General features: G+C 26.7%; 3 protein-coding genes and 1 long non-coding RNA gene across 7 annotated transcripts in view; 2 read left to right on the top strand and 2 right to left on the bottom strand.

The window, feature by feature from the left end:
• The window catches only part of LOC122510763 (segmentation protein cap'n'collar), a 212,821-nt gene that overhangs the window by 181,123 nt on the left and 4,830 nt on the right, over positions 1–26,868 (top strand). For all 3 annotated transcript variants that reach the window (XM_043625644.1, XM_043625643.1, XM_043625645.1), the window contains exons 8-10: positions 25,838–26,120; positions 26,260–26,393; positions 26,576–26,752. In XM_043625644.1, coding sequence (XP_043481579.1) covers positions 25,838–26,120; positions 26,260–26,393; positions 26,576–26,752 — 594 coding nt within the window. The remainder of the gene's footprint in view (positions 1–25,837; positions 26,121–26,259; positions 26,394–26,575; positions 26,753–26,868) is intronic.
• Positions 63–9,842, bottom strand: LOC122510766 (ATP-dependent RNA helicase vasa-like). Its single transcript, XM_043625650.1, has 7 exons — positions 9,654–9,842; positions 7,997–8,150; positions 7,031–7,069; positions 6,833–6,874; positions 6,292–6,606; positions 2,139–3,822; positions 63–552 (listed from the first exon to the last, which is right to left on the bottom strand). Exons 2-7 carry the CDS (start codon positions 8,143–8,145, stop codon positions 505–507), a joined length of 2,277 nt encoding a protein of 758 aa, XP_043481585.1. The 5' UTR covers positions 8,146–8,150; positions 9,654–9,842; the 3' UTR covers positions 63–504.
• Positions 11,570–26,692, bottom strand: LOC122510769 (ATP-dependent RNA helicase vasa-like). 2 transcript variants are annotated; one of them, XM_043625656.1, is made up of 6 exons: positions 26,553–26,692; positions 18,414–18,671; positions 14,251–14,341; positions 13,804–13,848; positions 12,027–13,557; positions 11,570–11,790 (listed from the first exon to the last, which is right to left on the bottom strand). In XM_043625656.1, exons 2-6 carry the CDS (start codon positions 18,652–18,654, stop codon positions 11,731–11,733), a joined length of 1,968 nt encoding a protein of 655 aa, XP_043481591.1. In that variant the 5' UTR covers positions 18,655–18,671; positions 26,553–26,692; the 3' UTR covers positions 11,570–11,730. The 2 variants fall into 2 exon arrangements, with proteins under 2 accessions (XP_043481591.1, XP_043481590.1); XM_043625655.1 differs by lacking the exon at positions 26,553–26,692 and adding an exon at positions 20,545–20,608.
• Positions 20,681–21,491, top strand: LOC122510779. The gene is made up of 2 exons (XR_006302463.1): positions 20,681–20,803; positions 21,295–21,491. It is a non-coding gene; the product is annotated as an uncharacterized LOC122510779 (long non-coding RNA).

The raw sequence follows: 26,868 nt of genomic DNA, 5'->3' as shown, positions 1-26,868 counted from the left end.
TGAAATAAAATTTCTAAATTCAATTAACTCTATAAAAATGAAACTACAATAAAACACTCAAATTACGGTTCAATTTTTTATTACAAAAGAAACTTGGTAAAAAAAAAACTTAACACTATTTTTCGTAAATATAATTTTTTACACCATTGCAAATGGCGATTTTTTTTTGTTCATTTTTCAGTATTATTGCTAAATATTACTTTCAATTCAGTTTTCTTTGGTGGCAAAATATAATTTCAATATCTTTTAATAATAATTTTTTGCGTAAAAAAATATTACACTGTATAATATATAATTTGCCGAATATACTCTAGCAGATAGTAATTAGAGATTTATGTTAAACAACAATAAAGTCTGTGTGAATGTGAGATTACTTAAACGAGAAAATTAAAAAAATATATATTCTCTAAAAAATGATTTTTTAAACAAAAGTAATACTGGTAATCATAAAAATTTGAATATGTAATATATATATATATATAGATCACACTTTTTTGTCGACGATTACCAATCGTCTTCTGGTTCAGCAGCGGCTGAATTACTGTTTCCACCCTGGAAAAAAATTTTCTTATTAGTTACAATGAAAAAATTAGCCGCAATGAGTAAAAAAGTCAAACTATTTTTTAAATTTATATTTAAAAAGACATTTGAATAAAATTTAGATTAAAAATGAATATGTACATTTTTTTTTGGATTTTGATTTAAAATTGAAAAAACTTCTTTAAAATTTAAGAAAAAAAAGGAATTTTATCTTTTTTCAAGTGAAACAGATTTGTTACGAACAATTTTTTAATTTATTTAATTTTTATATTTAATTACAGAATAATAATAATAAAATATTAAATTCAATCAATTTTTAAAAAATTGAACGTTAAAAACGAAGAAAATTATGTTTCCTGATTATTTTTTTGTTTTGAACGTTCAAATAAATGACTTTTTCTTTCTTCTTAAATATTTTAAAAAATTACTATCCAAATGAAAAAAAAAGAATTAAAATTAATTTACTTCGTTAAAAATTGATATTTTTAATACTACAAATTTTCTTTTTTTGTAAAAAACTTACAAATTAAAAAAAAATTCGTCGTTCATTTGAACGTTCAAACCTTTAGAGACATAAACATTGATTTTATTTATTATTTTTAGAGTTTAATTAAATTATTCCTGTTTATTAGTATTCAATATATTTTTAACTATAAAATTTAATCAATTTTTAACTATTGTATATCAAAATTTAATCAATTCAATTACGAAAAAATCTTTAAACTTTCAAATATTTTTTTCTTTTTATTTTAACTAATTTGTAAATACACTGAACAAAAAATTTAATTGTGATATTAAAAAAATTAAATTGATTTAAATAACCGATTAATTGACTATTATCAATTAAAGATTTACCTAAATCAAATAATATTTATTGGAGTCAATTAAATGGTTCAATTCATATTTCCTTCAAATACTTAAATTATTGGTTCAAATACAAATAGCATTTAATTGACTTCAATAAATATTATTTGATTCAATTAAATATTTAATTAATAGTCAATTAATCGGTTATTTGAATCAAATACATTTTTTTTCAGTGTATATTATTAGTATTAAATATATTTTTAACTACAATTAAATTTAATCAATTTTTCAATTACGAAAAACTCTTTGAACGTTGATTTATTTTACTTTTCTGATTTTAATTAATTTGTAAATATTTTATTCGTATTGAATATATTTTTAATTATCAAATTTAGTCAATTCTTGGAATAAGAAAAATTCGTTGGTAAAACGAAATTAAATTAATTGATTAATTAATTTAGAATCGAATTTTTAATCAATTTTGAAGTATTTTTTTTAGAAAAATTGAAAAATTAGTTTTAAAATCGAATTTTTCAAACGTTCAAATAAACGACTTTTTATATTTCTTTAAAATTTTAATTTTGTTAAAAAATTTTTTTTTTGCTAATTTAGAAAATTAATTACTATAAATAAATTTATAGATTATTTATAAATTACTCTAAATGTTTAAATTTATTTTATTTAAAATTTTATTGTAGTAATTTTAAAAATATTTAAATAGAAAAATTTTCCTTTATTTGAACGTTTGAAACTTGGAAAATAAAAGTTAGGTGTATTTTTTCTGCACTCACTTGATTACGGAAATCGCGAGCTCCAAAGTCACTTCTGCTGGGTTGATAGTCACCACCACCACCTCCGGAATTTTCGAGGAAGTCGGGAATGGGTTGTTCGACTTCTTTCAAAATTTTGACCAGTGCTCCAGCCAGATTACTATCCTTCTCAGGATTGTAAAACGTCGTTGCGCGGCCCTTATTTCCAACACGTCCCGTTCGTCCGATCCTATGAACGTGGCAATCAATATCATGGCTGATATCGTACTGAATAACGTGAGAGACACCCTTGATGTCCAATCCTCTCGCAGCAACATTCGTTGCAACCAAAACATCCATATTCGAACGCTTAAAATCATAGAGAGCTTTTTCACGTTGACTTTGTGTCCTGTCGCCGTGAATTGTGGTGGTCGAGAAATTATTCTCCGACAAATAGGCGCCCAAAAAGTCCGCAGTCTTCTTTGTTTCGACAAAGACAATAGTTCCAGTCAATGTGTTACTTTCCTTTTCACGATTAAGAATCTCCATTAATTTTGGTTTCTTATCTCTTCCGGGTACTTCGTAAAAGTTCTGATCAACGTCCTTATTAGCGCCTCCGATTATACCTACCGCAATGAATGCGTAATCGTCTTTTAAAAATTTGCCAGCGAGTTTTTGAATCTCGTCGGGGAACGTGGCGGAGAACATCAGAGTTTGTCGATTATCCTTCGACACCATGGACTCGTGATCCATCATTTTTTCCACTCCAGGCATGAATCCGCTGTCCAGCATTCTGTCTGCTTCGTCTAAAACGAAGAATCGAATCGAACCAAGTTGAATTCTACCTCGGCTGATAAAGTCGTTCAACCTTCCCTCGGTTCCTACGATTATGTGACATCCGTTCTGGAGAAGCTTCGCCTGATGACCGACTGCAGTTCCTCCATAGGCAGTTTGGATTTTAATTATCGATTGATTGGCAAATTTGCGAAATTCGTCAGCAATTTGTATCGCCAATTCTCGCGTTGGCGCTACAACTAAACATTGTGGCTCACAATGTTCTCCCGACACCAAGTCTACGGGATCCGAAAGCAATTTGTGAATAATCGGCAGAACGAAAGCTGCCGTTTTTCCTGATCCAGTCTGGGCGCAAGCCATCACATCGTATCCCTTCATGATGGTCGGGATTCCGTAGCGTTGAATCGGTGATGGCGATTCATATTTACATTTCTTGATATTGTCCATCAAATGTGTTCGCAGTTGGGCGTCGGCAAACGTGTCAATTGGTGGCGGCACTTTCTCGGACACCTTGACTTTGATGTCCTTGATGTGCTTCTGGAAGTTAATGCCAGCACTTATGACGTTGGCGAACATTTTTTCTTCGTCTTGTTCGGGTTCTGGGGGGATGTAAATTTCTTTGTTGATGAATTCTTTCTTCTCTCCATCTTCACCGTCACCATCGAAATTACGTCTTCCGCCTCCACCTCGGCGTTCACCGTCACCGTCGCCGTCGTTGTCGTAATTACGTCTTCCACGACGCTCACCGTCACCGTCGCCATCATTGTCGTAATTACGTCTACCTCCACGGCGATCACCACCATCGCCGTTATAATCATCTCCGTCTCTGTCGCCTCGTCCTCGTCCGCCTCCTCGGCCACGACCGCGACCTCTTCCTCTACCTCGGCCTCCGTCATCGTCTCCATCACGATTACCACCTCCACCGCCACCACTGAAAAAAATTGAAAATACTCAGAAAAAATCCAGAACAAAAAGAAAATATAGACTTGAATATTTCTCAAGTTTGTAAAGTAAAAAAAGTAATTGAAAAATTTCAGTATTTGAAAAAAGTAGTGAAACATCCACTGAAAAAATTGAAAATACTCTGAAAAAATCCAGAACAAAAAGAAAATATAGGCTTGAACATTTCTCAAGTTTGTAAAGTAAAAAATAGTAATTGAAAAATTTCAGTATTTGAGATAAAGTAAAATAATGTAATTGAAAAATTTCTGTATTTCAGGTAAAGTCAAAAAAGTAATTGAAAAATTTCTGTATTTGAGAGGAAATCTCATTTATTATACAAGTTACCTTCAAAATTATCCACAAGTTTTCATCTTTTCAAATGAACGAATTTTCATTAAATTATTTTCATAAATTACTCATTGCAATAAAAATTAAAAACTGTAAAGAATCTAAAATATTGAAATTCAATGAAGAATCCAACAAACAATCGGAACAAAAATTAATCCAAAGTGATGATTTTGTATTTAAGAAAAAAAAGACAAATTTTAAATTCCTGTTGGTAGAAACGTAAGGAATTTAATTTTCTACTTTTGAACAATTTCAAGTTATATTTGAATAAAAATTATAATTTTATTTCAATAATAAATAATTTAAGTAATATAATTTAATATTTAACAAATGTTTTTTATTGACAGAAAAAATTGTTCTTTTTATTCAAATGCAACTTTTAATCGTATTTAATGTTCAAAATTAAATTCTTCGCCTTTGCACCAAAAAGAATTAAAAATTTAATTTGTCTTTTTCTTTTAAAATGCAAAATAATGACATTGAACTAATTTTAGTTAACTTAACTTTAATTAATTTTAATTTGACTGTCTGTTAGATTCTTCCTTAAATTTAATTCAATTTTTAATATTTGATTGAATATTTAAATTTCAATTAAATTCAGTTTAATTTTCAATATTCGAAATTAATTATTCAATTAATTAATTTTATGGTCCACAAGTTCTAAAAGTGCAAATAAACCATTCTTTCGGCCAATAAAAATATTTTTCAATATTAATGTCTTTAAAAAAAATTTAACATTTAGAAACAATAAAATTTATTATTTAAAAGCGTATCGCAATATTATTGTAAAAAATTTTAATTTGAAGAAAAAGTAAATTTCGTTCATTTAAACTTTTAAAACTTCAGAGGGACATTTAATTATTTTTTTTATAACGGACACAAAATTATTGTAATAAAATTTTTATTTAAAACGTCCGTAAAATTTTGAACGTTAAAATGAACGACTATATATTTTATTTTCTTTAATTTGAATTTTATTACAAAATCTTGTTTTTTATAAACGAAAGAATTTATTTTTAATTACAAAAATGTTTAATATACAGTATTTTTCTTTTCGATCTTGTAATTTTTAAAAATTTTAGAAAACAAAAAAATATTTCGTTCTTATGAACGTTCAAAACTTTATGGAAATAATTTTAAAAATAAATTTCGATTATTTTTAATATTTATTTAATTTATTGTTGAATTAAATTAATTATTAAATTAAGTGATTTCAAACGTTTAAAATTAAATCTAAACTTGCAATGCAACGTTTTAAAAATATATTTAGAGACACAAGGAAAGTGGAGTTACTTTTAGCATTCTTTGACTATTTTTTTAAATGATAAATTAAATTAAAGATTGAATGTTTAATTTCAAATTAATACGAAATATAAAATCGATAATGTTTCAGTTTTCACCAATTTTTTAAAATTTCTGGTATTTATTATTATTATTTATTATTTCTGGTATTTCTGGATCAGTGGATTTTTACATGTAATATTAGTTAATGAGTCGAAATTAGTAAATTTTACTTTGGATTTAGTAAAAATTTCCTCAAAAATAAGTAAATTTACTATTAAAAATTATTTGTTTATAAAAATCAGAAAAATCCACTTGCAGAAATAGTAAAATTTACTCTAAAAAGTAATTTTTAATAACAAATAGTACTATACTGGAAGAAAATTAAACAAAATGTTAAACAAAAATTAATTCTAAAAAAAGTAAAATTTGTTATTAAAAATCGTTATTTCCGGAGTAAATTTTATAACATCCGAAGTAAATTGCAACAAAAAAAAAAGTAAAATATACTTTCAACTTAGTAAAAATTTATACAAGAAGTAAATTTACTAATTGATTTAATAATTATTATTTTATTAAATTTTACTAATTTAAATACAACTTTGAGAAATAATACGAAAAGATTTTCAAGTTAAAAGACTAAAATTTTTCCTTAGTTGGCATAAACTAGAAATTTTTTTCTTCAATACAACTAAACATTTTTTTTATTTGCAAAAAATATTTTTTGGTTTTTTTTTAATAAAGTGAAAAAGGGGGGAATGTACGGTATTCATAAATTTGAAGTTGAAAATTCGTAATATAATTTTTAAATTGGTTGGAATTTAATAACCTGCCGAATGGATTGTCGTCATCGTCGCCACCGCCGCCTCCTCTTCCTTGGCGATCGCCGTTGTAATTGGATTTATATCCGTCATTGTCACCTCCATAGCCACCGTCATTTCTGTCGTCATTCCTGTAGCCGCCACCGCCTCCTCGGCCTCCTCCACGTCCTCCTCGACCGCGGCGTTCTCCGTCAAAATTTGATCTGAATCCTCTGTCATTATCGCCATCTCCGTCATTTCTAAAACCGCCTCCTCCTCGTCCTCCACGGCCACCTCGTCCCCCTCGGCCGCCACGTCCTCTCCTGTCACCTTGGTCATCATCACTGTAATAATTTTTTTTATTAGAAACAAAATTCAGCTTTTTAACTTTTTAAATTTCTAGTTTAGAATAAATATTCTATTTTTATATAAATTTATTTAAATATATAAATTTTATATAAAAATATCCATCTTTTTTATAAATAGACTTAAATTACTCGTTTTTAATGAATAATTTAATATTTATCTTATATTTTGTTCTTATTTTATAAAAATGTTTTATTTTCTTACCGGTTGTACGAGGGTTTGAATCCTCCATTGTCATTATCATTGCTGCAAAAGAGAAAATAAATATTAAAATTAAATTGGACTAAAGTAACCGTATTTTAGAAAAATTGATGGAAAATTAAAATTTTTGAATTAAACGATTTCTTTTATTTTTTTTGAAAATTTAGAATTCAAATTCAAAAACTATCAAAGTCTACATACCTATCAAGTGGTTTAAAACCGTCATCATCATCTCCGGAGCTGAAAAATAAAATCAAAATTTTAGGTTTTCAAATAAAAATAATTAAATTCTTTGTTAAATTTTAGTAAAGAAGAGTCAATTTTAAAAAATAATTTAATTTATAATACTTCAATAATTGATAGAAAACGAATATTGTTAAATATTATTTCAATTTATTATCAGATTATTCAGGGTGTCTAGTAATTTAGAAATATAAAATTCCCGGGGTTTTCCCGGTTTTTTCCCGGTATGTAAATAATTTTCCCGGATAATTGAAAACTAAAATTTTACAGTAAATTTAATCGTAATATTTGTAAAACTTATAATAAGAATTGTATTGTGATTTACTTGACGGTAATTTCATGTTTAAAATCAAAAACAGGTGTCGCATCACTGTAAAAATTTGGCACAAGCTTCCCAGTGGGCAAAAAACCATCATTGTTTTAAAAACGTTCCAAAAATGTTTTTAGAACGTTTCATGTCTGCCAAATAACGTCCCAATAACGTTATATGTTTCTAAAACGTTTTAAAAGCAATGGAACGTTTTTGGAACATTATTTGGCAGACATGAAACGTTCTAAAAACATTTTTGGAACGTTTTTAAAACAATGATGGTTTTTTGCCCACTGGATTGTCACATCGAAAATCATTTCCCATATAAGTTAGGTCTTAATTGGACAATAATAAAACATTGTCTAATATACGAAGAGAATCAATATACAATTCGAAATTGAAAAAAAATTAAGTTAAGCGTTGAAAAAATGTAACTATTTTTTCCAACAACATAATAAAGTACTTCATAAAAAAATTCCCGGATTTAAAAGAAAATTCCCGGGGGTTTCCCGGTTTTTCCCGGAAAAAAAAAATTCCTGGGGTTTTCCCGTTTTTTTTTTTTTTTTTTTTTTTTTTTTTTATTTTATTTATTAAAAGTAGTGCAATTAGTTTACCTTTTTAATGGTTTGAATCCATCATCGTTACTGGGGGTTTCATCGAAGTTTACCATGCTCTTTTCATTACTTCCACTATCTTTGAAGTTATATCCTCGGCCTCTGCCAGAAGAACTCCGTCCTGAGCCTTCATTGTCCCAGTTCCCCATTGTATCTGTAAAAGAATTTTGTCAAAAATGAAATTTAAATTTTTAATTTTTTAAATTTTACAAATAGAGAATAGAATACTACTAAAAATAACTACTTAAAATATGCTAATCATGAACCTAAAGATCCGAACTTTCTAATGAACATTTTTTTTTATATTTCGTTAAAATTTTAATTTTAATAGAAAATATTTGTTTTTACAAATTTTTCTTCTTTAAATTGATCAAAAAACTATAAAAAAAAATTTATTTACATACAAAAATATTTATTTCGTTAATTTAGAAAATTATTTCCTTTCTGTAAGTGTTGAATTTGTTTTATAAAATTTTATTCTACCAATTATTGAAAATATTGAAATTAAATTAAAATTGTAAAAAATTTAAAAAATAAATCGTTGATTATAAACCTTGTTAACTTCATTAACGTTTAACGATCACCATTTTTTTTCCAAGTTTTGAACGTTGAAATGAACAAATGTTTTTTCTTTTTTTTAAATATTTCCAAAAATTTGTAGAATAAAATTTTAAAAAAAAATTTAATACCTATAGAAAGTAAATAATTTTCTAAATTAACAAAAAAATATTTTATTGCTTTCAATAAAAAAATATTCTTTTTACAATCGTTAATCATAAACAATTGTAAACTTTAGCAACGTTTCGTTAGAGACCAAAAATTAAAAAAAAAAATTTAGCGTAACTATGAGAAAAAAATTTTCGTTATTGTCTATAAAATATTTTCTAAAAAAAAATAAAAAATTTGATTATATTCATAAATATTTATTTATAAAAAGAAAATATAGCCCTCAAGTTTTTAGGCTAAAAACAATTTCAAATCACGCAGTTTTCAAGGTTGCTGAAAAACCCACCAAAGATTAATTTTTACTCAGCATATCAAAATAACCTTGAAAACATTAATATTTGCCAACTTATGATAATTATGAAAATATCAATAACTTAAAATTCGTGATATCATTTTACCAAAATTATAAAATACATCGATAATAAGTTTAATTTCTAATTAAAGATTCGTAGATAAAAATATAAACAAGATAAAAAGAAATTATGCATTCTTTTTGAATTCCTCTCATACTATGAATTCAAGAGATAAAAAGTTCCAAGAACACAAAAGTTTTGATCTTTCCTAGCCAAGGAGAAAATAAAATGCCTACTCGTGAACAAAAGAATTCAAAAAAAATTTTAAGAAAATAATTAAAATAATATTATTTAGTATAATACAATTAAATAATTTATACTAGGGGGATTATTATCGAAAAAAACTTCACGTAAAAAGAACGAAAAGAAATCTAGCACACACACCACGCGACGAAAAAAAAAAGAAAATCAACTAAAAATGGAAGAAAATTCGAGAAAATTAGATAAAAAACAAAAGCAATCGATATTTATTATAAAAAATTAAGATTGAATAAGAGAAATAGTGAAAATACAATCGAAAAATGATTCTAAAAAATTCTCAGCACGTGCATACAAGTTTTAAAAGAAAAAAGGCTTACCTGCTTTTAATGCTCGTCGCTCACTTTTTTCAGGAAAATTGAATGCTGATCGAGATTCTTGAATTGAAAGCACTATTAATAGTTAAAATTAAAAAGCAATTTTAATGAATTACTATCTTTGTGAACAAAAGTTGCGATTCTGAAAGTGAACCGGCTTCTTAGGACGCAAAGTGTGGTATGATGAGAATGAGGCACAAGTTGATCAAGCCTCGGAGAAGAAAGGGGGTGGTTGAGAAAAAGAAATCTCATTGGCTTTCAATTAAGGAGAAGAGTCACGTGGCCTGCGCGAGCGACGCCAAAACGCTTGGTGCGCCGTTCTTGAACAGGTTGCCCTGCAGCCAGCACGTGCAGAAATTAATTTTCGATATTTCTCGTAAAAATAAGAATGAAAATAATAAAAATATGATAATTATAATATTCTTTCGATGGTAATTAAGCGAATAAAATCAAAGGTGATTAATTTTGGATCAAGGAATCGAGGGAAATGAGAAAATTGAAATTGTGCTTGAATTTGAATCCAACTTCAGGTGGTAGAAAATTGCCGCCAGAGAATGTATCGATTTTGTGCACATGCGCAGAACGAGTTGAAGAAAATTTGAAAAACTGGCGAACGTGAGAAATTTATTCAATTTATAAATATTACTAATTTTATATATTATTTCTTTGTCACTATTGGTGGAAAGCTTTAATAGATATTTTTATTTTTAATCACACAGTTATTAATTAAAACTGAAGGGTATTTTTAATCTTTTGAAATTTAAATTCGGGTAGGTTTGACATAACCTAGAAATCGCGATCATGTTATTTTTCCATTTTTTCGTAAATTGATCATTTATCTGCATTTTGTCTTGAAAATATAAAATCACATAAATTTGTTAACAAAAAAAAAGAAAAGTCTGTTTATGAGAAAAAAAAATTAGTTTACAATTACAATTTCGGAAAGTCTTTCAGAAAATGAAATGAAATTTTAATTTCTTTGTAGAATATTTGAAAAGACAATGAAAATTAGCGAAATATGATTTTTTTTTTAAATTCAAAAAATACTTTTAAATTCATAAATACAAAAATAAAATAAATTTTCAATTCATAAATACAAATTTTATAAAAATGCTATTCACTACAGTAAAAAGACAAAATTTTGATTCTCTTTTTATTGCAAAAGAAACTGTATAAAAAATATTTAACATTATTTCGTAGCTTACATATTTTGTTAACATTATTATTATTATCAATTTGTTTTTTGTTTTTTTCAGTTCTATTGTAGAAAATGCGTTAATTTCTAAAAACTTTACTATTTCATGCATTGCTTATTTTCTCTGAGGGGAGAATGTAATTACAATTTTTTTTTAAATATTTACGTGCAAAAAAAAAATTCCATGATCCGTAAATTTTGAACATTCGAATAAACAAAATATTATTATAAATATTGATTGCAATTAAAATTAAAAAACCTAAATTTAACATTTGGTAACTTTGAGTTTAAATTATTTTCTTTATACGAGACAAAAAATTATTGCAAAAAATTTATATTTGAAGAAGAAATAAATTTCGTTCATTTGAAAATTCAGAACTTTGGGAACATAAATTCTAGAGTTTAATATTTTGATCAAAAATTTAAAAAATATTAAACTCATTATAGAGTTTAATAATTTACTATTGTAATTTTAGAACTATTGTACTATGACGACATTGAATTTTTTTTCTATATCTAAAGCTTGGTAACTACTGTGGGAAAAAATTATAAAATCAAAACAAGAAGATATTTAGAAATAATTTTTGAGTCGCTACTAAACTTTTATTAATTTTTTTTTAATACTTGAAAACGATTTTGTTTTCTAAATCCCTAGTTTTGATTTGACAATTTTTTTACAATGAATTTAATAATTACTTGAGATTAATAAATCTCTAGTCGAGAATAATTTTAAAATTTTTACAAATTTTTAACTCGTAGAGTGTAATACTATTTTAACGAAAGAAAATTTAAAAAAGTATTCCAAAAAAATACTTTTTTTTATCTTTCAACAAACGTAATGCTGATATTTACAAAATTTTCGATATCAGGAATCATTAATTCATTTCACCACTCTTCCTCTGGTTCAGCACGATCGGCATCAAACGCTCGCGAATTATTTCCTTCCTGAAAAGAAAGTTAATAAAATGTTATTAAATATTCACAATTTAATTATTTTAATATTTATTTTGAAAATTCTATGAATTCAATGAATTTTTCCAGTATTTTTGATAAAATTTTCTGACAATTAATTATTTGAAGTTAATAATATTTTTGTAAATATTTAGTAAAATTGAATTTCCAAAATAATTTTTCAGAATTAAATTCTAAGAAAAACTAATTCAGAATATTTGAAAATTAACCTCATGTAAATCCCGAACTTTGGTGTTTTCTGTTCGACCCGGTTGATAGCCACGACCAGAACCTCCAAGAAAATCAGGAACAGGTTGTCCGGCTTGTCTCAAAATTTTCACAAGCGCTTCCGCTAATGGACTGTCTTTCTCATGATTGTAGAACGACGTCGCTCGCCCCTTATTTCCCACACGTCCAGTACGTCCAATTCGATGAACATAAAAATCAATATCATTATTCAAATCAAACTGAATAACGTGATTTATCCCCTGAATATCTAATCCTCGAGCGCCAACATTCGTTGCAACTAAAACATCAATACTTCTATTCTTAATATCATCAATAGCCTTCTCCCGTTGACTTTGCGTTCTATCGCCATGTATACTCGTTGTCGAAAATTGCTTTTGCAACAAATAACTAGCCAGAAAATCGGCAGTCATTTTTGTCTCGACGAAAACAATAGTTCCGGTTAGAGAATTATTCTCCTTTTCACGTTTCAAAATTTCCAGGAGTTTCGGCTTTTTTTCCCTTCCACTGACTTCGTAGAATGTCTGATCGATGTCTGTGTTCGCAGCACCGATTATACCAAGAGCAATGAACGCGTAATCGTCTTTGAGAAATTTAGCCGCGAGTTTTCGGATTGCATTTGGAAATGTGGCAGAGAACATGAGTGTCTGTCGTTGTTCTTTCGAAACCATTGTTTCGTGATCCATAATTCTTTCCACGGCCGGTATGAAACCGGTGTCTAGCATTCTGTCAGCTTCGTCCAAAACGATGAATCGAATCGAGTAGAGTTTTATTCGTCCCCTATTGATGAAATCGTTAATTCTTCCCTCGGTACCAACGAGAATGTGACATCCGTTTAGAAGTAATTTCGCTTGATAACCGACGGCAGTTCCTCCATAGGCAGTTTCGATTTTCAGAATCGATTGATTGGCGAATTTTCTGAATTCATCGGCAATTTGAACTGCGAGTTCGCGTGTTGGCGCAACTACCATACATTGTGGTTCGCAATGTTCTCCAAGTACCAAATCCCTCGGTTCTGAGAGTAGTTTGTGAACAATCGGCAGAACGAAAGCTGCAGTTTTTCCCGAACCAGTTTGAGCGCATGCCATTAGATCGAAACCTTGGATAATAGTCGGTATTGCGTATTTTTGAATCGCAGATGGCGAATCGTAGTCGCATTTCTTGATATTTTTTATCAAATGTTGATGAAGATTGGCGTCATCGAAACTTTCTATGGGCGGCTCGACATTGTTTATTTCTATTATTTTTATTTCCTTGATGTCTTTTTGGAAATTTTTACCGGCAGTTATTTTTTTGGAATATATTTTTTTCTCGTCTTGCTCTGGCATTGGGGGAATGTAAATTTCTTTGTTGACGTATTCCTTTCCTCCACTGGCGTCATCGTCTAAACTACGTTTGTCTTCTCGGTCTCTTCGGCCACCACGTCCTCCTCTGCTTGGACGATCTTCGACGCCGTCGCCATCGCTTCTTCTCGAACCTCCCCCGCGATTGTTTCTTCTTCCGTTTTGTCCGTAACTGCAAAGAAAATTTTTTTTCAGTCACAGGAAATATAAAGTTTGTTTCTCTAGCTCTTAAAATTTTTTCAATTCGTTAATTTGGTAATTTTAATTTAGTTTTTAAATTTAGTTGATCAGTGTTCAAAAATAGGAAAAAAAACATCAATAATATTGAAATGTTTCAAAATCGAAATAAATTATAAAAAATATAATAATAATAAAATGAATTTAGTACGAGGGAAATTAAATTGATTTATTTTCTCACCGGTCATTCTTGGTTCTACATCCATCGTCATCATCATCTCCAAAGCTACAAAAAATTGCCACATAAATAAAAAGTTTCTTTTGTAAATAAATCAGTAATTGACTTAAGTTAACAAAAATTTCTATTTTTATTCAAATTATTATCATAAAAGTAAATCTTTATTTAAATTTATTCACTAAAGATTTGGTAAATTTTTTAAAAATACAAATTTTAATTTTCCAAAGTATTTTAATTGAACAAAAATAAATATTATATTTTAATAACAAAAACGGTTTTAATGAAAAAATAATTAAAAAATCGGTTTCAACAAAAAGCGAATATTAAAAATGAATATTGTTATTTTCATTAATTTATTGAATTTTCCCGGAATTGTTCACAAACAATATTAGTTTATTGTTAAACGATTAAAATGGTCAAAGAAAGTTATTTATAAATTATATTTTTTACCTATTGTTCGATTTTATTCCATCATCGTCGTTACGACTCCTGCCTGAGAAATTTCGCCCAGATCCGTCATTATTTCTGTTTCTCATTCCACCTGTAATTAATATTGTAGATTATTAATAAATGAAATAGATATTTGTAATTTTTAATCTGTTCTCATAACAAATAGTCTAGAAAAAAAAATTATTTTACAACTCAAGTTTGGGAAAATATTTAAAATCGAAAAGAGATCGTAAAACCTTTTCCCATGTGGGATTTTTCTTCAGCGGTAATAAAAGCGGAAAAAAATATTTCTAAGCTTGAATATATTTAGGGTCAAAGGAGAAGTGTATAGAAATTGAAAAATGTTTTCAAGTTCTATTTTCTTTTCAAATTTTAAAGAATATTAGAAAAAACGTATTGGTTACCAGCATTCGTACAGCATCTGTGTCATTATGAGCTTAAGAATGTTTAAGATAACGGACCAGAAGGTTACAAATTCAGTCATATCAAGATATTTTGCAATAATTGTGCGCAAACTAGACACTTTGTCGCTTACGCCTCGAAAATGAATCATCTTTTTTGCCGCATTTACTGTTCTTTACAAAGATAAATATTTTTTAATTTCTATTTATTAATAATTGGTGAATTTTGGTTCAGGAAAAAAAACTTTAGTTAATTTTTGATTAATACTTTTTTTTTTATTTTATTTTTATTTATTTTTATTTAATTTAATAATTAATTAACTTTGGTTTAACAAAAAAGAAATTTAGTTCATTTTTTATTATTAAATTAAAATTTAAAAAAACTGTCAGCAATTTGTAATTTCTTGTAATTATTAAAATTATAAATTTTAGTTTATTTGCAATTTATTGTTTTTATTTATTTTTCTCTTTCTATTTTGTAAAAACACAAAATTATCTTTTTAAAAGCAACACATGATGGTAACCATTTCAAAAGCGAAATTTGAGATGTTTTTATTTTTTTTCTTTCTATTTTATTTCAATATTTATGGTCTTAATCCTTAGCTCGACACTTTTGGGGCCATTTTATGTTCCTTAAAATAGATTTCAACGACTTTGAAAATTTCTTTTTTATTACTCTTATTAAACCAAAAGGGGATTATTTCGAGTTTCTTTAAATTCTGTTTAAAAATTTACCTGCGATTCTTTGACGGTAACAAAGAAAACACATTTTTTGCTAATTTTTCAAGCACTTGGTAAATTTTGTTTCGAAAAGGAAAATCCATTTTTTCACTTTACGTACAGAATTTTAATTTTTTTAATTATTATCGCGATCGTAAACATAATTAATTAGTTAATTAGTTTTAAATGTAATTAAATCGTCTGAATTTAAAATATTCCACTTAATTAGTATAATTTTGCGAAAATCAAAGTCGAATTCTCGTATGAAAAATTTTTTCTCTCCTCTTCGTGAGCTATCGTCAAAGTGTTATCGATATAATATGCATTTCAAAAGTTCTATGTGTAAAAGTATGAGTGTATTTGTATTATATACAAAGCAGAAAAAAAGAATAAGAACAGGAAAAAATGCAGTTCCGTCACGGCCATGGACGGTACAGAGATAGGACCAGTTTCTAGTATCGCGGTGTCATGAAGTTTTGTAATGTGATTCTTCATGCTGGATAAAGTCAGTTTACATTCGATTGTCTTATAGACCGGCAGGTTTTAACACGACTTTCAATAATTTAATTAAAAAAAAGAAAGAAATCGAAATTTTACTTCTGGAAAAAAATCGTTTACGAAAAAGAAAGAAATTCAACTTTTATCAATTTTTAACTCGACATTATTGTAATTATTACAATAATTATAATTGTACTAATTTATAATTATACTAATTACAATTATTAATAATAATAAAATTTAATCACTAAAAGAAAATTTAACAATATTCTAAAAAATAAATTTTTGCTACTTCTGAAATTTATTACACCAATAACTTTTTCTTTCTTTCTTTTTGGTCTGCGAAATTTTTCAAAAAGGTGCACAGAAGAATAAATCGGAAATTTTAATTCCAAATGCAAATTCTCATTAATTCAGTGTTGATTGCTATGCAAAAAGGAAGATATTTAACGAGCTTCATTGACCTCACCATTGAAGAAATTGGTGCAATGATCGAACTGAGTTAAACTCGACTAAAACATCAAAACAAAATAAAAAAAAAATTCCTATTAAATATTCATTAAATGTGTGACTCGACAATTTTCCTATGAATTATTATCGTTAATCATATACATACGCAATTAAAAAGTGCGGTGAGCTCAACATTAATATATATATATATTTTATATACGTACATATATAGAGAATATAGCCTCGAAGACATTAAATAAAGTGCGCAGGAATGAATAGACATTAGTTTTTCAAATTTGCAAGGACTCTTTTAAAAAACAAAAAGTCACGTGTTACTAAACTTCATCAGTGACAACATATGTTTACATAGAGAAGAATTTTTTAGAATCGAAAACTGGAAAAATGGGACTCGATATATCGACATTCAATCGGATCAACGGTGAGACCTAGACTTTAATGCGCGTCTGAATGTCAATAATCTTTATAACATTGTTGACAAGACGAGGGAGAAATAATTTCGAATTCCTTTTTTTCTTCTAAATTTGCGGACAAAAAAAAATTACTAAACGATTCTTTTTCAAAGTGAAAATTATTTCCAATAATATTTCTTTTTTGTAGAAAAAAAATTGATTTTGTATTATTCGCAAAAAAAATTAATTAACGAGAGAAAAAAAATAACAATTTCTATTAAATTTGTGCAAAAATTAACTAAACAATCCTTTTTCACAGTGAAAATTATTTCCAATAACATTTCTTATTTGGTAGACAAAAAATTTGATTTTGTTTTGATCGACAAAAAAAAATTAATTAACGAGAGAAAAAAGTGACAATTTCCTTTAAAGCGCAAGAAAAATTTACTAAACAATATTCTTTTTCGAAATAAAAATTACTCCCATGAAATAATTTTATTAGAAAAAAATTTCTTTTCGTTTATCTTTCGTTTGGTCAACACTTTTGTCGAAAAGGAAACAAATCGAGAACTGACCAAACGAGAAATGAAAATAAATTCTTAAATATCAAGAATTGCCAAAAAAATCAAATAAACAATAAGTATATTACATATCGATCGATTTCTTCTATGTAACAATGACTCGACTTTTTAAATTCACTCTCTTATCAACACAAAATGTCACATTATTTACAATTAATCTTCTTTTTTAACCGTTTCATAATTAATTTAATTTTTCTTGAACAATTTTCACAATTGCAATATTGCAGGCGAATTCTGCAATAGAAAACAAGAAATTGAAATTTTTTTTTTCCTCTCGTCAGTAATTACTCGGTGCATAAAACATTTATTCTAAAGCACTTAACATGAAGAAGAAAAAAAGGAAGACGAAATTTGTAAATGAGAAGAATAAATTAGCATAATAGAGACAAAGGGAATATATGAGTAGAGACAAAAAGGAAAAAGCGATTGAGGTGAGAAAATGAAACTATCAGTGGAGACTGATATGATGATATGAAACGTGATTGTACGTGTAAGAAACAACTCTTATGTATACATGCACGTGCTCAAGTTGTATATATATTCAGAGTGACTCAGTCTCTCCTTATACTACACTCGTTGGTGGACTGTAATAATAGAACAAAATTGATTCATCCTCCTGAAAGCAGAAATGAGCTTTCCACAATAATTTAATATTGAGATAATTGTTTTGGAAATCTTCATTATTATTGGCGAGGCGACAATTTTTTTTATTAAAAAAAATAAATATTTGAAAGAATTAAAGTTCAAATAAATTTTTTGTCAAATTAAACATTTTCAAAAATTACTGATATCTATAAAAGCCAAAATCGAAATTAAACATTTAGAATCAATTTAAAAATAAAAATAACAAATAATAATAATAAATAATAATTCTATAATAATAATATTAATAATAAAAAAAATAATTCAAAAATAAAAATTGAATTTAAGGAAAAAGTAGATAAATTATATTTTTTCGTTCACTATAAATAAATAAGTAAATAAATTTTCGTTCAGAACATTAGTGACATTTTTGTTAATTATTGGAAAAAAATTTATCCCGCTCAAAATAATCAAAATTTGCAAGAGAAGAACTAAGTAAAGAAATATTTACAAACTTTTACCTTGAGTCATTCCAGTTTCTATTTTATCTTGAAGATTTTTCAATCTTTCTTCCAAATTTGCGTTTCTTTCTTCCAGAATTTTTTGATTCTTCTCGTAGTTTTCCATTAATTTTAATTGCTTTTCCTCCGATACTTTTAGGCTAATAATTTCTTCAACTATTTGCTTCATTCCCAATTTCGCATCCTCGACATCCTCTTGAAGTATTAATAAAAGAGTTTTTAACTCATCGACAGAGGCCATGTTTGTCAAAGAAATATCTGTAAAGACAAAAAATAATTTCAGAAAATTTATGATACATAAAAGTACAAGAATCATTTTAATTGAATAAATAATTTTTCGATGATTAAAATAAGTATAAAACAAATTTTTTTCTAACTTAAATTTATTCTTAGAAAAAAAATTCTCAAAAATATTGAATATTGAATGAAATTAAATAATAAATTAAAAATGAAGGACAAAAAAATTTCAAAAATTATCAAATGAATGAAGGAAAGAAAGAAATTAATAATTAATTAAAAGTCGATGACAAAAAAAGGGAATTCCCCAAAATAATATTAAATAAATGAATGAAGGAAAAAAATTAATAATAAATTAAAAATCGATGAAAAGAATTTCCCTAAAATATTAAATAAATTATTAATAAATTAAGAATTTACAAGTATTTCGAAGTTTTTTCTCGCGATTCTAATTTTTGTATTTAGTAAATATTTGCCTTTTAGGTAAACTATTTATTTATAAATACAAAATATGTGCAAATTATAAAAATAATTTGTTATTTCAAGATAATGCGAGACGAGTATAGTCTTAATTTGATAAGAGATGTGACAAAAAAAATACATTTGACATGCACGTGTTTTTCTGAGATTAGATGATTTGTCATGTGAAGATAATTTCCCATAATCGAAATTTCCAAAAAATGATAAAAAAAAGAAAAAATTACATCACAGATAGAATAACATCTGATTTATTTTTTTAATTCCTTTTTTTTGTTACTTATTTATTTGCGAATTTTGACTTTTATTCTCATAATTATTTTCTCAATAAGAAAAGTAAGAAAAATAATAACAGAAAGGAAAGAATTTTAATTTTCTGTAAACATTTACATTTTTTTTGTTTCTAAAACAACTTTTTAAAAATTTTCCACTTTCTAAAAAAAGATATTTCGTAAAATTAAATTTGTCTCCAGATAATATAGTATTTTTTATAAATATATATATATGTATAATTCGAATGATAATTTGATACCAAACATTTATCACCTGATAAGACGAATCAAATAAAATTTTACTTGTATTTATTCATTTTTCCAATTAGAATCATTTTTTTATTTCTTTTCATTAATATTATTATTACTATTATTATTAATTATTATTATTATAAAAATTTAATAGATTTGTGAAAAACAAAAATCGTATTTTTTTCTTCTTCGTCAACTATTTTCATAAACTCTTGTCATAAATTGTCTCGAAGAAAACTCTCGCGCTTTTTTTTTAATTCCTCTTGACTTTGATAAATTGCAAAGCTGAACTACATTTATTGTGGAATTTAGAGATCAGGAGAGAGAAAAAAAATTATTCGCGAAAAAGAACTCTTTTTAAAATTGTCAAACAATTTAGTATTCATAATTATTTTTTATCTCCCATTTTGTATAAATTTTCCATTTATTTTTCAGTTTAAAGATACAAAAGTCCGATATTAGATAAATATATATAAATCGAAATCTTGGATAAATTATTTCGGCGTTAAGCAAAATTCTCAAGATAATTTTTTTTTTGTTCATATTTTTTCTCTATTTTAAGTTTCTTTTTGAGCCGAATGACGTTAGAGACGAAAATTAGTTTTCTCTCGAGATTTTTAGCGAAAAAGAAATAGTTTTCATAAAAACTGTTTGAAACAAATTTGTTTTAATTAAAAAAAATTTTTAAAACTTGTTTTCATGGAATTTTGAAACGAAATTACAAAATTCAGACTCGATGGAAAATAGAGAAAAAGAATTTGAAGAATGCAAAAATGGAAAATACGAGAAAAAAATTGGCTGTTTCATGTAATAACTTCATGGGAAATTTGTACGATTGCGGTACAATAATAATAATGAAACAAAAAGAGAAGAAAAAAGAAAAAAGTGATTACTGTTGAGAAAAAATGTGTGACTGTAGAATGCTGATATGCATAATAGCATAATAAAACGAGTTGCTCAGTAAGTTTGCAATCGTCCAATAAAACAGGAAAAGTGTGAGTTAACTCGCTAGCCTCTTGAGTCAAATGGTTACGCCCCACGCGAGTTAGCCTTGTCTATCTGGATTACACTTCAGTTATGTTTAAATCGCGCTCGGTGAATATGTTACAAGATTCGAGTGTATCGCGAATTCGCGGAAATATTTAGTGAAATGTATGAATTACTCAATGATTCTTTTTTTAATGAGGAGAAAAAAATTGTTGCCTCTAAATGCTTTTAAATTTTATTTTTAAAAAATTCAATTTCAACTTTATTTTCTGTGTTTTTGATTTCAATTTTATTTATTTATTTTTTATTTTCTTAAAAAAATCGAAGACGATAAAAATGTTTCCGAAACTTCATTAATTATTAATTATTAATTAGTAGTCGATTAATAATTATTTTCCAGTCCCGAAGAATTTTCGAATTCAAAAAACAGCACGTGACAGTTGAATTAAAAATAAAATTAATTGAACAGATAAAATTAATAAAAAAACTAAAACAAATAAATTGTTTAAATAAATAAAAAGATTAAATAAATAAAGAAAAATTTAATTAAATTCAGAAACTTTTTGGAATTGAAAAAAATCACAAGAAGAAAAAATACCCAAAAATGGTGAAAATACGAGACAGAATTTTTTTCTCCTCAATAAATAATTTATCAGACACGTCTGCAAATGACGAAAGATGTGACACAAAATTCCCTCTCAGAAATCTATGTTTAAATCATCTCGATTTACAATTTTCGTTATCGCCTCGCAAAAGGTGTAATGAACCTGTGATGCTTTATTTAATATTCCTTGTCAAATGTCGTTAAAATAAACGTGAGAATGAGTAGTCGGAATTTTATCAATGCCAAAAAGTGTGTACACTGCAACAAAAAGAAAATTTATTTATAAATTTATAATTAAATATTTCAATCGTATACATTTAGTTTAGCATATATTGTAATTATTACAGTCAAGACAAAAAAAAAAAAAAAAAAAAAACAAGTGAGTGAGGATTCAGTTCAATAAACAATGTCTTCGACCCTATATTATATACAATTGAAGTGACTCTTTAATTTATTGGATAAGTGGCTATTTCGATTACTAAACGTGTCTATCATCAAGTGGTGAATAATAAGTGTTATACTCACACCGGCGTCGTGTATGATATGCCGGTGCACAACTATTATTATTGTGAAAATAAAGGAAAAAAAAGAGAAAGGAAATATCTGACAAACTGGAGGTGCTAAACGCCTCGGTGGTGCCTGAAAAGGCTTTGACTTGTTCTTTTATTCATATGCATTGCTACACTCATTACAGCATCTATTACACTGCCAAAATTCTCGAAATTGAGCCAAATTGACGTTTCGGAGGGAAAAACGAAGAAAACGAAAATAGTATTGAAAAGAAACATTTTTGTTTTAAAGACTTGAGTGCAATTTTTTGTGAAGGGGACTCGAATGGAGACCATGGGGGTCATCGTATACATACCAAGTATGTGAAAAGTGACAAAAACAAATAGAAGTAAAAATAAAAAATAAAATAGAAAATAAAAATGGAAAATAGAATAAAAAGTAAAAAATAGAAAACAAGAGTAAAAACGAAAAATAAAAGGTAGATTTAAAATTAAATAAAGAAAACAATACGAAATGAAAATAAAAAATAAAAATTAGAAATAGGACAAAATAAAATAAAACTTAGACAGAAATAAAAAATAGAGTAAAAATTTTTAAAAACAGAAGATTCTCGATTTCAAAAAAGCTCAGAAGTGCGAATGTCTCCTTTTCCTTTTTTCTTTTCCACAAGGCTGACAAATTCCCATAGGCAATTTTTTTTTATCTCTCTCTCTCTCTCTCTTTCTCTCTATCCCTTGTGTTTCACTCGTGCTTGTCCGAAAGGACAAAATAAAATGCGAAGTCATCTAAAATTTCTAATTCACACATTGCTCGTGTTGCATTCTGCTGGCGACGTATTTGTCGACCCTGACTTACGACCGAGAAACGCGAAAACATAATTGATGGTTGTTGCTTTTTCTTCATTCCAAACTATCTGCCGATGCGTGCGTGTATATATAGAGAGAGAAACCTGATAAACATAAATATTAAATATAAATTAAATAATTTCGCATTTTTTTTTTGCATATAATTCAAATCTTACAATATAAAGCGAGATAAACACACAAACAGTGACGTTTTGTTTTGATGAAAAATTAAAGTTTCTCTCTACTTTGTAAATATTTTTCTCTTATTTAATAACATGAAATTCCTTTTGATAACAAATCGTGATATTGATATTGATGATGATGATATTTTTATCAGGGGGGAGAAAAAAACAAGAGTAATAGAAAAAAACAGTAGTGAAAAAATAGAGAAAAGAAAAGAAAAAATAAAGAAAAAGAGAAAAAAATAGGGAAAAAAAGAAATAGAGAAAAAGAGAAAAAAATGGGGAAAAAACAGAAAAGGGGGAAAAGTAGAGAAAAAATTGAGTAAAAATAGAAAAAAGAGAGAAAAATAGGAAAAAAGTATCGAAAAGTACAGCAAAGTAGAGAAAAAAATACTAAAAGTATGAAAAAAAAGAAAATTCGTTAAATTTAGATGAAAAAATTTACAATGAAAATCATTCTTTAGAGAACAATTATTACTCTTTAAAGAGTAAATATAGTACACTCGAATTGTTGTATACGTGTCCAAGAATGCTCTCTCACTTTTTTTTCTTTTCTTTTCTTTAACTTATCTGCGAATAAATTTAAGATATACGTTAAAAGTCCAATCCTAAACGTAGTTAACGCGCTTCATTTAACGATAACGTTATCACATCGTCAAACGGAAAGTCATGCTGACTCACGAAAAAAAATTTTAACACAACCATTTAATATATATGTATGTATATATATATATATATATAGATTGCTATATACCATTTGCAATGGCCATCGTTCTCGACAACGAGGTCAATCGAAAGTGCAATTAGCCTTATCGACTCCTTTTGTCCATAATATCAACGAAAATAGCTTGCTAATTAAAAATCACATATGAATTGTTACAGCATCGAAGTTTTAAAGAAACAGCATCTCTGTGTTATGATTATCAAGACAATCTTTGCAAATCTTAAATTTACTTCTGTTATTATTATCATTGCTATTATTATTTCTTTTATTATTATTACTATTATTATTATTTCTATTAATATTATTATTTTATTATTTCTATTATTATTATTATTATTATTAATATATTTTTTTTCTTCCTTTTCTTTTACTACTTTTTATTATCATTATCTTTTGTTTTTTTTTATTTTCACTGTTTATTATTGTCAATTGTTATTATCGTTTATTATTATCACTTGAGCAATTAAAACAATAATTAGAATTAGCGAAAATTAATATTAGTAATCGAATGATAAGGAAATACTAATAATAATTTGTGTCTTATATTTGAGAAATAATAATTTAATTCGCTTAATAACATCGAATGTTCTTTTCCTTTCGCCGAAAGTGATAACAATTTTTTTCCTTCTCTTTTATTCCTTAGTATTATTCCTCGATTCCAGGACCAGCAAATTTATATAAATTATTCCTTTGAATCTGAAATAAATTCCCTCTTAGAATTAATTTTGAAAATCCGAAAGTTAAAAATTAAAATAGCGACAAATGAAGTCGTAGTAGAAAATACTCCAAAATCTAATGGTTTTCTTAAAATTAAAATAATAAAGATAATAATAATAATAATAATAATAATAATAATAATAATAATAATAATAATAATAATAATAATAATAATAATAATAATAATAATAATAATAATAGTGATAATAATAATAATTCTAATTATAATAGTTACACTAATTAAAGTAATTATAATAATGAAAATAATTTTTTATAAATCAGAAGCAAGTAATCTGAATTGATATTAATGGTCGCATTCCATTTTGGAAATAGAAAATTTCGGCGCAAAACTAATAAAAAATATTAAATTGCCACTTGTAGAGAATGTTAACGATTAGTAAAAAGTATCAAAACAATATTGGCTGCAGCTGACAAAGTTCGAAAAATAAATTATAAAAATACAATCGGAACCTGAATTCAGTCACGTACGATCCAACAATTTACGTTGTTGACTATTTCTCGGAATGTCAAGTCAGTAAATATGTATTTCACATATTTTTTTAGAATTGATAACATGAACATAAAGAAATTTCACAATAGTTAATCAAATTAGTTGATAGAGTTAGAAAATTAGTTAATAAAGTCAAAAAAATTAAATTTCTCTCTTAGTGAAGAAAGTCGAAAAATTAAATTTTCAAAATTCAATTAATTAATAGTCGAAAAATTGAATTGACAAATTAAATTAGTTAATATCGTCACAAAAATTAGTTAATAAAGATAATGAAATCAATTAATATTAATTAATAAAGTTAATAAAATTAATAAAATTCGAATTATACCATAAAATAAGAATTTCCGCGAAAACTGAATCAATTTTATTAGTATTTAATTAAAAGAAAAAAAAATTAATTTTCTTTGTAACATTTTAATAAAACAGTGTTAAAAATGACGCAATTAAGGAATGATGTACATTACTTGAGATTTTACCTCTTGCATGAGAGAAATTTTAATAAATTGTTTACGTTTAAAATTTTATTGTTTGGATAACAAATGAAGTGACTTCAAAATATCCTCTGGTGTAATTCGCGACTGCAAATATAATACTGTTTATTTTAAAATATGAATACTTTTATGTAATTGAAATCAAAAGCGTTTGTTTAGAAAAACGTTGACGAATTTTGCAACAGCTAAATCGTCTCGCACTCTCAATTTCCTGAGTCGATAATTTAATTTAATAACTTGACTTAAAAATCGATAACATTTTCAACTGGAGAATTTAATTTTTATAGCTTCACTTGAATATCTTAATAACATTTTCTACAATTTTGGCAAAAATAAAAAGTAATTAAAATTAAGAAAAGAATTTAAAAAATAATAGAATTTTTATTTTAATGTTCAAAATACTGTTTCTGCTTTTGAAATAATAATTAATTTTTTGAATTAAGAGAAAATTTAGAGAAGATTAAGAGAGAGAGTGAGAAAAAGAGAGAGATTAATTAAGTAATAAATGAATTCAAATTAAGAAAATGATTAAATTAAAAAATTAAGAGATTTTTTCGAAATTTGTTTCGTAAGAAGAAAATGTGTTCTAATGAAAAATATTGTTTCTGTTTCTAGGCATGTACACCATGCGAATGTTGGATAACAATAGCAGCAATGCCTCTGGACCGACTGGAGCTGCTGCATTGCCCGGAGTGCAAGCAGCTGGTGCACCACCATCGGGTGGAGTGACAACATTACCCTGCGTCACTGACGAAAGAATGGATGCATCCAGTGATAGTGCTGTCAGCAGCATGGGAAGCGAACGAGTTGGATCCGTTTCAGATGGCGAGTGGATGGAAACCGGATCAAATTCCAGCCACACTCAAGCGGATTCTCATTATTCCATGGATTATGCCAGGTAATTTTTCCCACTTTTTCTCAAATTTGTGCCAAAAAAAAAAATGTAGATGTCGCAAATTTGTGTAAATTTCGAAAAAAAATATCTTCCATCTTCATCTGAAATATTGTTTTTCAATGAAAAAATTTTTTCTTTCCAGCAAATATCACATGCCATACGATTGCAGTTACGGAAGAAGCGGAACTTCACCACGTTGCCAAGCTGATCGAAGCATGGCTCCACAAAAGAAGCATCAAATGTTTGCTAAACGATACTTCCAGGAACAAGGAACTGGTTAGTGTATATTTAAAATCTTTAACAATTTCGTTTCTTTAAACATTCAGTTTTGGAAAAAAGAATCTGGATTTCTCAATGGAAATTAGTTTTCGAAATCGAGAACGAATTTTGTCAATTGAAAATAATTAAAATTAAATCAGTAGCAAATTAACTTACGGAAATAATTTTTTTGCAATCAGGATCACCTCTTAGTGCCACGGCTCATCCGACAACTCCAATGAAATATGAGTACGATTCTCAGACAATTGCTGCTGGTGCACCGGGAAATGCTTACTCTGGACCAATCGAAGGTGCTGCTGGTCCTCAAGCTGAAATTAAATACAGTTGTAGTGTGGACTTCACACGGCATCAAACAGGTAATTACAAAAATCAGAACAAAAAAAAATAACAAATTTTCATTCCTTAATTAATATTTCTAAAATTGTTCCTATAAAAAAAAAATTAAAAGTACAAAAAGAAATTATTATTCTAA

This window comes from Leptopilina heterotoma, unplaced genomic scaffold, assembly GCF_015476425.1.
Source record: "Leptopilina heterotoma isolate Lh14 unplaced genomic scaffold, ASM1547642v1 Lhet_73, whole genome shotgun sequence".
In the NCBI taxonomy this organism is placed as follows: domain Eukaryota; kingdom Metazoa; phylum Arthropoda; class Insecta; order Hymenoptera; family Figitidae; genus Leptopilina; species Leptopilina heterotoma.
Note: the sequence above shows the minus strand (reverse complement) of the source record. Positions and strands in the feature narration are given on the sequence as shown.